Genomic DNA, 12,651 nt, shown 5'->3' on the forward strand with positions numbered 1-12,651 from the left:
TTTGTTTGTATTTTTTTTTTTTTTTTTTTTTTGGTACTGGGGATGGAACTCAGGTCCTTGTGCTTGCAGGGCAAGCGGCAAAATCATTGAGCTAAATCCCCGGCCCTCATGTGTAAATCTTTAATAATGATGTCATTTAAACATGGTGACCCATTGTGCAAGAAAAAGATTCATATATCAGCTTGTTTCTTTCCAGCCTGAGTTACTTTTCTGTTTCTAAAAATGATTTTATAGGATAAAGGTTTTTTTCAGGCTTTCATTGTTGATTGAGTTGTGTTTTATCGCTAATGCCTACCTGTCTTACTTTTCCAGTATAAAGAAAACGGCGCTTTCACTGTGCTTGTCGACAGTTACGTGAAGGAGGAAGAAGGCACAGGGGTTGTGCACCAGGCTCCTTACTTCGGAGCTGTGAGTAATAATCTTGCAAACCCATCTATGAGAAGTAAATGTTAGCGTCCACTTATCCTGGACTGCAGAGTCATGTGCCTCATCAAGCTTCTAGCTCTCATTTAGACTACAGAGTCAGCCCCCCTCTGGCTCACTGGCATAAGAACTTCCATCCCTAGCTCCATGTCACCCTGAGTTGATAACCTGGAAACAGTGTGTCAAAGTATAGTCTGTTGCTGTGTATTTAATATACTAAAAAGCCAAGTTGCCTGCTGTGTCTTCATTTATCCCTTTGTGATTTACATGTAGTAAACCTCTCTTAGGGGATGTGCAGTTTTGTGTTGTTTAACAGGCACCAAGAGTCATACAGGCATCTGGACTGTCAAAACGCAGGACTGTCTTCCTGACTACTACAAGATCTGAAAGGAGCATCTGACCTCACCTCAAAACTGTACTCTAATTTTGCGTTTTTCCCAGAATACTTTTTCTGAAGATGCATTTTTTAATGAAATTTATAAATAAGAAAAGAGACTAGCATAGAGATTGAAGATACATGATTTCTAGTAAACCCATCTGCATCTTAAATCATGGCCTTGCCCCTGATGGACATTGCCTGGGCGAGTTTCTTAACCTGTCTGAACTTCATTTGCCTTCTCTAGCCGCAGTAGTGATCCCTACATGAAGATTGAATGGACTTGTATACCTCTCTGTTTAGTACAGTGCTTCATACTGTACAGAGTGAGAGTCCCTCAGTCACAGGCATTGCTCCTAGGATGCTGGAGTCACCTACAGACCCCTCTGGACTGCTTGTCAGTTGAGAGGGCTTTGATGTATGACTTTGTTCTTTGAAGCAGGGAGCTAGCTATCTTCATTTATCCTTTTGCTTTCATGCCTAGTCTCTGTAGGGACTTATATTACGGAGTCCTTTGAACATTAACAGAAGGAAATATTACAGTAAATCTTCATATTGATATAATCCAAATGTATGAATTAGCATTTGGGAATCCTGTTATTTCTCTTCTTTTCCCTGTACCTTTTTTATTTTGGCTAGAGGAAACAAATCTTCAACATCATGCCTTTCATCTTTAAATAATACCGGATGCATCTCTGAATGAAGACGTTCATTTTTTTTTTTTTTGAAATTTTATTTATTTATTTTTCTCTTTAGTTTATTGGTACATTTTAGGTATACAGTACAGTTACATTCATTATTGGGATCTTGTACCTGTACATGACAGGTCTTGGTTCTCATTTTTTCCCCTTAACCCTGCCCTCCCTTCACTCCCTCCTCCCCTCCCCATTTACAAACACTTTATTTCCATTTTTTCATTTTCTCCTATTGTTTTCCTTTTCCCTTATTACCTTTCCCCTACCCTTCCCACTTTCCCTATACCTTTAGCCCTTTTCTTCCTATTTCATATTGTCAATTATCTCATTAGGATCTTATTTACTATTACAGTTTCTCACACCAGAGAAACTATTCGGTATTGCCACATGTGTGGCTTATTTATTTCACTTAGGAGTATATCCCCAATATGTATCTATTTTCCTATGAATGAATCCTAATTTCTCATTTTTTTGTGGCTGAGTAGTATTCCATTTTATAGAAAAACCACATCTTTATCCAGTTTCCAACTGATGGGCAGATGGGCTGTTTCCAAGTTTTAGCTATTACAAACTATACCTCTATAAGCATAGGTGAGATAAGAGCTTATCAATTTTATTTATTCTTTCAAAAAACCAACTCTTCAATTCATTTATTTTTTTGTATTCTTTTCTTAGTTTCCCTTGCATTGATTTCTGCTCTAATCTTTATAATTTCCTCTCTTGTTCGAGCTTTGGGTTTTTCTTGCTCTTTTTTTTCTAGTAGTCTAAGATTCATCGTTAGGTTGTTTATTTGAGTTTGCTCTGTTTTCCTAATGTGGGCATTTAGTGCTATGAATTTTCCACGTAGAACTGCATTCATTGTGTCCCATAGATTCCTGTATGTTGTATTGGCATTTTCATTTATTTGTAAAAACTGTCTAATTTCTTCTTTAATTTCCTCTGTGATATTCAAACCTGTTCTGTGAGCTAGTATGTGATCTATCTTGGAGAATGACCCATATGCAGCCAAAAAAGAATGTATATTCTGATTTTGTGGGGTGGAACACTCTATAGACATCTATTAAGTCCATGTGTTCAAAAGCTTGGTTCAGTTCTAATATTTCATTGTTGATTTTTTTGCCTAGATAATCTGTCTGTGAAAGTGGGGTATTTAGATTCCTCACTTCAATTGTATTAGTGCTTATTTGGTTTTTCATGGGTTTTAATATTTTTTTATATAGTTGGGGGCATTAATATTTGGTGCATATATGTTTATGATTGTCATTTCTTCCTCTTGAATTGTTCCCTTTACAAGCATGTAGTGGCCTTCTTTATCTCTTTTAATCAGTTTAATCAGTTTAATTTTTAATGTAGCCACCTTGCCATTGTTATATATAAGCAATAAAGTTAGCAATTCTTTAATATCACCGAATACATGGTCTATATTGAAGTCTGATTTTAAAAATTCTCATTTGAGCAGTCCTGATAATACTGAGTTTTAAGAACTCATGATATATCATTTCATAATAATTTTAGTGCTTCTAGTATGATTACTCCACTGATGGTAGATAATAAATGATTGTATTTGAATCACAGCACCAAAATAATAGTACTATGGTAAAACCTTGCTTTGCGAGCATAATTTGGTACAGAAACATGCTTATAATCCAAGGCATTTGTACAGTATATCATAGAGAATTTCTCCATAAGAAATTATGGAAAACCAAATGATTCATTCCACAGCCCAAAAATATTCGTATAACAATGATTACAGCTGGGTGTGGTGCCACATAGCTATAATCCCAGTACTCAAGAGGCTGAGGCCAGAGGATTGCCATGAGTTTGAGACCAGCCTCGCCTACAAAGCATTTCAAGGCCAGCCTGAACTACATAGCAAGATCCTCTCTCAAAAACAAAACAAAGGCTACAATACTGTAATAAAATACAAAATATGAAGAAAAATAAACCTGATGTACTTACCCTTGAAAACCTTGGTGGCTGGTGTGAGGGAGATGAGAGAAGAGGGTCAAGGTGTACGATGACTTTCACTGTCACTAATGGAATCACTGCTATCTATTGGCTCAGTGGAACTTTTTTCTTTTCCTGCAATTTTAACAAGGATGCTTGCTTTTACCTTCTTTTGAGGATTTCATAGAATTGATGATTTCATAGAAATGCGATGTTACATTGTGTTTAAACAAATTCATTGCTCGTGTTGGTACAGCTTTGTTTAGGTGGTGGCTTCCTACAAAATTTTGTACTGTTTCCCATGGTTTACACATCTTCCTAATCATGTTTGAAGTGAGGGATTCCTCTGCCTTTTTCTCCTCCTCCTCTGCAGATAACATCTCTTCTATAACTTCTTATTGGGAGATGAACACCCACAATCCCACAGTGACATTGAGAGAGAGCAAGAGAAAGAAAGAGGGAGGCGGGAGGAGGGAGAGGAAGGAGCCATTGGCTCAGGTGTGATGATGTGATGATGTTCAGCATTCGTATTACTCACTGCAAGACTGCAATCATTTATCAGGTTAAAATGTATCAGAAATATTTGCCTGTCTTACATAACACTCACAGACTAAGTTACTTGGAATTTAAGGTTTTACTGTAATAATGAAAGGTAACATCTTCGTTTGTAGATTTTCCTTTTTTAATGAGGATAATTTTTAATAACCGTGGGTATGTGAGCTGATCTACATGCCCTGCACTGTAAAAGTTCAGTTCTTTGCTGCCTTTAACACCATATGGCAAACATTTCTGAGACCTTCCTTCCACTGCACCTGTCCTCACCAGGCAGCACAGTATATGGTCTCTCCCTGGAATGGGTGTCCTTGTGGGTCATCTTGTTGAACATCACCTGTTCTGCCTGCCTTTGGGGGCTGCGCCTAGCTTATCACCCTGAGGCTGTTTGCTTCACACTCAGCGCTTCTACTTAGCTGTGCATTGGGTCCTTTCCTGTTCTGTTCACATCTCCCACCCCCCAGGTAACTCAGCATAGCAGCTGGTGAATACAACTCCAGAAGGAAGCATGTCAGCTGTCCAACCTCTCATAGTCTTAAATTTCAGAGTTAGGCAGCAGAGCAAGTAGTGTGGACCACAGATTCTGAACCAGGCTTTGAATCCTAGCTTTACTGCTTCCCGGCCTCGTTCTTTGTGTCTCAGCTCTGTCACCTGCAAAATGGTTTGTACAAGTGGGATACCTACCCTGGGAGACCATGAAACACCTCTCTGCCTTCCACGCAGCAGCATTGTGAGGGCTAACTGGGCTAATGTTGTAGAGCCCAGAACACTGGCAGACATGGAGCCCTAACTTTAGACACTTTTCTCATGTGTTCTTGAAGCGTTGTGTTGTGACCTAGCGAAGCTGTGCCACCTAAGACCTGGTTTATTTATGAGGTGAATGCTTTGAAGTTAGATCAGTGTTATCATCCTGCCGGCTGTGCTTTCACAGGACACCAACTCATGAACATCATATATCTTCTGGTACTAAATAGGTTGTGCCTGATGCCCATGTGGGCTTGTGCTTTCAGGTGTGCATACATGTATACTGCTGTGATAAATCAAATTTAATTTCGTTTCAGTTTTAGTTAAAGCATTCATTTTGTCTCACTTCTCTTCTCACTTAGTATATGTAGGGGTCTGTGAAATAGTGGTTGGGAATACTGGGCTAGACAATATGATTCTAATTGCCTGAATGTTGGTTGAGTGACTTCCAGTTGAGCTGAAGATAGATAGATAGATAGATAGATGATAGATAGATAGATAGATAGATGAATGGATGATAGATGGAGTATTTTATCTCTATATAGATAAGAATATTAAAACATTGTCTTATAAACTGTTACTTTGTGCTTTCCTCCTTTTGCACACTCAGACTATTTTGTTTGTTTTTTTTCTCTCCCCATTTGCTTTGTCTTTTCCCAGGATGACTTCCGTGTCTGTATGGACTTCAATATTATTCAGAAAGACTCGCTCCCTATTTGTCCTGTGGATGCTTCAGGCTGTTTCACAGCAGAAGTGACACATTTTGCAGGACAGTATGTGAAGGTCTGTGGTCTTTATGACTTAGAAGGATGTTACTCTCATCATACTTATAAAAATCAGAGAAAGGTTGATACCGTCAGCTATCCTCGGAGGACTTAGTGTTTTTTTCAGTGGTGATGAGCCAAATGTATGCATGTTGTTTCCTTTTTTTTTTTTTTTTTTTTTTTTGGTACTGGAGATCGAACTCTGTACCTTGTGTTTGTGAGGCAGGCAGTGGAACCACTGAGCTAAATCCCCAGCCCTGTTTTTCTTTTAAGACAAAAGGTGTTAGTATATGAGTTTTTTTCTAAACTAAAGGTTCAGTATTCAGGCTTATTTTCAGTATTGGCATTTTGTGAAAAGTAAGCGGGTTTTGGGTTGCACTTTGGACTCTTGTCTCTAGAAGGTTCACCATCACTGCTCTAGAGGAAGCATAATGTAGTTTCAGGGGTAGGAATTAGGAAAATTGAACTATGATTTGTGTCTCATGAAGCAGCTTAGTAATCATTTCTGATTGAAAGTTTTACTACTTTAAATTGTATGCTATATACTTAAGAAGTGCAGTCCCATAGCCCAGCTACTAGGGAGGATGGCAAGTTTGAGTCAGCTTAGGGACAGTAAGTTTTAAGTACCTAAAAGTGCTTAAGTACAGTAAGTCCCTGACTTAGGAACAAGGTCCATTCCTGGAGGAATCTTTGTAACTTAGATTTATAAGCCAAGAAAGTGAGTCTTATACAGTACCTGTGAAAGTTTGCAACTTGACTGTTCATATGTCAGTGACTTACTGTAGCTAAAAATGGACAGAGTATATTTTGGCGGGGGGTACCGGGGATCGAACTCGGGACCTTGCACTTGCTAGGCAGGCAGTGGAACCACTGAGCTAAATCCCCAGCCCAGACAGAGTAATTTTTTAATGATGTGCTATTTGTACTTTTTTTTTTATAACATGTCAGATTTTAGTAATATATTGTTACTAAGCAGAATAGAATATAGCTATCATACTGGGAATTGAACCCAGGGTCACTGCACTGAGCTGTATCCCCAACACTTTTTATTTTCTATTTTGAGACAGGGTCTTGCTAAGTTTCCCAGGTGGGAAATGAACTTGTGCTCCTCCAGTCTTGGGGCTGGGGTCACAAGTATAGACTACTGCACTCAGCTTTGATGTTTTAATGGCCAAATGTTTAATTTTTCAACAGGAAGGTGACAAAAATATCATCAGGACCTTGAAAGAACAGGGCCGACTTCTTGTGGCCAGCACCTTCACTCATAGCTACCCTTTCTGCTGGAGGTGAGAGGAGATGAAGACTGTGTTGTAGCTGGAGCTTCAGATTTGTGTGTGCCCATGCCTTTATATCTGGGGGTCCATTTCATGGGTGTCCTGAAGAGTTAGCTTCCTACTCACATTCATGGCTGAGACACAATAGTGACACCCACAATTTAAAGAAAGACAGGTTTATTTGGGCTCACAATTACAGTGCATGGTTGGCTATCTCCAAGATAGAAACAGCGAGGTGGAAAGGCCAGGCAGAGGAAAGCTACTGAAGTCATAGTGGCCAGGAAATAGAGTAAAGCAAAGAGCTGATCAAAGACATCTGTCTTTCCCCATTGTGCCCCCAGTGACCCATCTCTTCCTTTCAGGGCTTAGCACCTAACAGTGGACTAAGCCACTGATGAGTGCAGCACTTCTATGATCCGATCACCTTCCCAAAGCCCTGCCTGTGAGCACATGAGGTTGTGGGGAGACACTGTCGATCTAAACCATAACCGTTTGGAAGCAGCACAGAAGACTAAACATGAGGACTGAATTTGAGGCCTCTGAACATCACATTTTCATCCACGTCTTTTTCTCACACAACCCTGAGGAAACAGACAACTTTATGCATTTATAAAATTCCTAAAAATGAATTGAGAAATTTCCAAACACTTACGATATCCATGATACGGACACCACAATATCATACCTTGGACAACTGTCATCAGCAGAGTTGTGTTTTTCTTTCTAGTCCTGTTTTTCCATTGGCTTTTTGCCTTTCTGGCTATCTTTGAGAGAGAGGACCAATCTTGAAGACTTAGATATTTGTAGCTATAATAGAAATAAGTACTAGCAGAAGGCCCAGTACGTGGTAGTGATTCAGTCTTGCCATGGTGCCTGGGAGTCTCCATCTGACCATCTGCACCTGTGATTCTGCCGCCCCAGGTCAGACACACCCCTCATTTACAAAGCGGTGCCCAGCTGGTTCGTGCGCGTGGAGCACATGGTGGACAAGTTACTGAGGAACAACGGCCTCTGCTACTGGTGAGTGGGGAGATGTGTTTCTTCATACTGTCCTCACAGGTAGTATGGTCTGTGCTCCCCCAAATTATAATTTTTGTAGCTAACTTTCATTATAATAGATGTCTGTTCCATATGTTAACAACACAAAATAATTTGCTATTAAACAAGCAGTAACGTCCTTAGGATAAAGCACGTAAGGGAGCATTTTTCTTTTTAAACAATCAGCAGAAATGGGCATCTGCCAGTTACGTGATTTTTCAGGACAGAATGACTTTAGAACAAATCTGGCTGTAAAATACTCTGAGACTCTTAGCCTTAATAATAGGTTTCACTAAAAACATTTGAGGATATATCTACAAAAGCCACTTACACTTACACACTTTTATAAGTCGTTTTGGTGCTTGCTGGGTACCTGAAATAGATGAAGTCACCCACCCTTGGCTTTAGGGTTAAGTCCCAAACACAGAAGCCTCCGCTTTTCCTGGCTAATGTCTGACTTGCAGATGATAGTGCAAAATGAAACAGGCTTGACTATGCAGTTCAGAATGTCTTTCATTCAGAATTTAGATTTCATTTCTTATCCCAAAGACTCAACTAAACCTACAAACTGCTTTTGAGGTTGAGCGTGGTGGCCCATGTCTGTTGTCTCAGCTCTCTGGAGACTGAGGGTGGGCAGTGCAGGCTCAGCCGAGGCAACTTAGTGAGAACCTGCTTCAAAATTTAAAAAAAATTTTTTTTTGTACTAGGGATCAAACTCAGGACCTTGCGCTTTCAAGGAAGGTGGCAGAAGCACTGAGCTAAATAAATTGCACTGAGCCCAAATTTAAAAACATTTTTTGAAAGGCCAGAGGATGTACAAAGGCTGGGTACAAGGTTCAGTCCCTAGCACTAATAAAAAACAATAGAAAAAAGAAACTGCAATTGATTTGGGGAGTTATGAGGTACATTTTAGGGCAGTAAAGAAATGGTCACGAAATGCAACTTTCTAATATGTACTAGCAAAATGACTGGCTTCTCAAAAGAGAGCTTTTTTGTTTTTCAAGCAAGCGGCTCAGTAGTTCCCCGAACATGTAAGGTAGTAGGTTATTAGTAAGATTGCCTTTAGGGGGTACATACATATAAACTGACCTTCATAGCACAAATGGTAATGGCAGTGTCCAAGAGGGGAACAGACTATTTTGGAGCTCAGGGATTCCCTAACAGCCGTGTGCTTGAGATGGATTCCTGCAGAGATGAACCTCAAGGAATAAGGAGCCATTTTCCCATCAGAAGCAAAAGTGCTAGGAGTGGGAAGAAGGGCACAGCAAAGACAGGTGAGCTGTGTGCTGGGGAACTTGCCTTGCAGCAGTACAAGGTCAGGGAGGACCAGAGAGAAGACTGGAGCATTGCCATGGCAGCTACCAACTTCCCAGCCTATTGGGAGCCCATGCTAATGGGTTTCAGCAAAGCCTTTATTTATCCCATGGGTGACATGAAGACTTGAGTGGATCAAGGCTGATTATAGTCAGGGTGGCTGCCCTTCAGTGCACCCCACTGGCTGGAAGGATATGAGAAGTGTCTGCCCTGTGTGTCGGTGGTGGCAGTGTAGACCGTTGTGTGTGCTGTTGCCTTCCACCCAGAAGTCGTGCCCCTGGCAGTGAACTCGGCATTTCCAGACCTTTTGGTCCTCAAAGCATCACACACAGGCTCGTGTAGATAAAACGACAGTACTGACATGATTGGTTGTATAATGCATTTCTGACAGGGTACCAGAGTTTGTGCGAGAAAAGCGGTTTGGAAACTGGCTGAAAGATGCACGTGACTGGGCAATTTCCAGGAACAGATACTGGGGCACCCCTATCCCGCTGTGGGTCAGTGACGACTTTGAGGAGGTGAGGTGCAGGGTGTGCGTCCTTGGGTTGACTTTTGTTGAAACACTGTTCTTGCAGTGGGAATATGACGTTAAAGAATTGTTTTCTTTTTTTTGTTTGCCTCTTTGTCAGTGTTTTCTTTATTCCTTGTTAGAATTACGACAAAATAAAATATTTTGAGAGTTTAAAATTTTACCTATTGGGCCAGGGATTTAGCTCAGCGTTTCGGTGGCCTGCCTTGCAAGCGCAAGGACCTGAGTTCAATCCCCGGAAAAAAAAAATTTTTTTTTTAACCTATTTTTATGAAATGTAGTTTTGAAGTTTTTTCTTCTGTATAAAGTGAAGGATGTATTTTATATTTTTCTCAGGAAATCCACATACAAAAAAATTGTTTTTCTGATGTTGCTGTGATCCACTGCACCCACCCATAGCATCAAAGCCTACACTGATCGAAAAATGAAAAATTGGAAACAAATTTGTCATTGTATTTCAGGCCTTTAATTTCTCAAACCAACCCTATGGGTGGGTGGGTGGGTGGAAGCAAGGAGAGATTTCCTTGGCAGGACCCGCTCTCGTGCAGAGGGAAGTAGAGCAGTGATGAGCCGCAGGGCCCCATTGATCGGTAAACTTCCTGTATGACATGAGAGACATCAGGGAAACATTTGAATCCGAAGATTTTGTAGGACTGAATGGGAAGGGCAGGGAAAGAAGCTGGGTACTCTCTAGGTAACAAACAGCCACAGTGATTCTCTGTGTTCTGGATGCACCAGTCAGTTCCATCTCTTAGCTCCTTACCCTAGAGATAGCCCTAACATCGTGTGATTCGGGCTGATTATTTTGATCTTGTCAGAGCACAGTAGTTACATTCCAGGTTTGTCTTGGGAAGATTCCAGATTAACGAGCCAGGTTCAGATAGCAGAAAGAAATCGAGGTGCGTTAGTGCAATAATGTAAGGTGTTTACTTAATGGTGATCATTTTTGTCAGAGATTTGCACATAGTAAATCATCCAGAAGTACCATTTCAGAAGACGACTATGAATGTTTGAAATCCTCTTCATGTGAGGGCCCTCTGTTATAAGGGTGGTTTGCAAAGTAGTAAAGTCTTGGCATTTTCTTTTTAGAGACCAAGAGAGATAAGGCACATTGGTAATTGTCCTTTAGCCCAGATTGGTGTATAAGGAGCTTTGAAAGAATATCAAGCCAGGCCTGGTGGCACCTGTAATCTCAGCACTCAGGAGCATAAGGCAGGAGGATCACTGCAAGTTTGAGGCCAGCCTGGGCTACATAGTGAGTTCAAGTCCAGCCTGGATTATAGAGTGAGACCCTGTCTTACAAAAACAAAACAGAAACAAAACAAAAAAAGTCAAGAGAGGAGAAAGGGGAATAAAAAGAATTAAGATGTGTTACATATGTGAACCAACTCCTAGTGATGAACGTAATCATCTTATACTGCAAAATATGTACTAAGAAAAGTACGCAAAACAGGATCAACAGTTTCTAAAACTAAACATGAATACCATATAAATTAACTCAGTGTGACTTCTTTGGCTCTAATATCTGCTTTTAAATTTGTTTTTGACAGGTAGTTTGCATTGGCTCAGTGGCGGAACTTGAGGAACTCTCAGGAGCAAAGATCTCAGATCTCCACAGAGAAAGGTCAGTTTCTGAGTGTTTGATTCACTTCAGTCCTAAAATCCTTCTTTTAAGACATAGTCTCTTGCAAATTATAGAGCTGCATGTGGAAAGCACTAGATTGTGAATTACTTTGGTTTTTCTTTTAGGTATTTAAAAAAAAATTTTTTTTTAGCACATTTGCAATACATAACGATTGCATTCACTGTAGGGCATTGTACATATATGTGATACATTGCAATTCTTTCTCTCACCCTCCCGCCATGCCCTTTTTATTTTTCCTGCATCACATTCATTTATCTTATAAGACCTTATAAAGTTAGTTATCGTATATACACATTGAAAACCAGACTAATAAGACAAAGGACATATAAAACATGTAAGAAAATTGTAATAAGTTAAGATACATTATCTTTGCTTGATTGTGTACCCTTTTTTCCCTCCCTTTTTTCTTATCTTTTATTCATATACATTCCTGTTTGTGTGTGTGTGTGTGTGTGTGTACATGTATATATAAGAGAAACTGATATTTAAGTGTGTGTGTTTGAGTTACTTCACATTATGACCCAAACATGCATCCATTTTCTTATAAATAACTCAAGTTTATCCTTTATTGCAGAATAGTACTCTATTCCCTATAAATACTTTATTTTCTCTACCTGTTCATCTGTTGATGGGCATACATGCTGATTCCAAGACTTAGCTATTATGAATTATGCGGCTATAGACATAGGTATGCATATATCACTGTAGTATGTTGTCTTCAACTTTTGGGAAGGTACCTAGAAGGGGACTAGCTGGGTCAAATGGAATCTCCATATTGATTTCCATAGTGGTTATATCAGTTTGTAGTCCCACCAACAATTGAAAAGGGTTCCTTTTTCCCCACAGCCTCTCCAGCATTTGTTATTGGGTGATTTCTAGATGGTAGCCACTCTTAATGGGATGAGATGGAATCTCAGGGTTGTTTTAATCAGTTGTTTTCCTTGATGGCCAGCCATGTTGAACATTTTTCTTATATTTATTGCTTATTGGTATTTCTTCATCTGAGAAGTATCTTACTCATTTCAGATACCATTTTTTAAAATGGGCCTTTAAGTTGGAGGGGTCTAATTTTTTATATGCTCTACCTGTTAATCCTTTGAGGAATAGCTGGCAAAAATGTTTTCCCGTTCTGTAGGTTGTCTCTTCACTTTGTTGATGGTTTCCTTTTCTGTGCAGTGAATTACTTTGTTGATTCATGTTGGGTTGAGGTAATGTGTCCTTCCTCCTTCAATGAAATATCACGTGACTTTGCTGTGTGACCTTTCAGCTTGAAGACTCCTGTCACTCTGAAAGCCTTTGAGAGCTGCTACTATTTCTTTTCTTTTTTTTTTTTTTTTTTTTTTTTTTTTT

The 12,651-nt window shown here is 39.7% G+C and overlaps 1 protein-coding gene across 1 annotated transcript in view; it reads left to right on the forward strand.

Moving 5' to 3' along the window:
• Iars1 (isoleucyl-tRNA synthetase 1) overlaps positions 1–12,651 on the forward strand; it is a 75,380-nt gene that overhangs the window by 18,968 nt on the left and 43,761 nt on the right. Inside the window, exons 10-15 of the mRNA XM_010610586.2 lie at positions 313–408; positions 5,398–5,520; positions 6,696–6,787; positions 7,697–7,795; positions 9,519–9,645; positions 11,207–11,280. Of these exons, the coding sequence (XP_010608888.1) occupies positions 313–408; positions 5,398–5,520; positions 6,696–6,787; positions 7,697–7,795; positions 9,519–9,645; positions 11,207–11,280 (611 nt within the window). The remainder of the gene's footprint in view (positions 1–312; positions 409–5,397; positions 5,521–6,695; positions 6,788–7,696; positions 7,796–9,518; positions 9,646–11,206; positions 11,281–12,651) is intronic.

This window comes from Fukomys damarensis, unplaced genomic scaffold (genome assembly GCF_012274545.1).
Source record: "Fukomys damarensis isolate Sample0158 unplaced genomic scaffold, DMR_v1.0_HiC HiC_scaffold_27, whole genome shotgun sequence".
Classification (NCBI taxonomy): domain Eukaryota; kingdom Metazoa; phylum Chordata; class Mammalia; order Rodentia; family Bathyergidae; genus Fukomys; species Fukomys damarensis.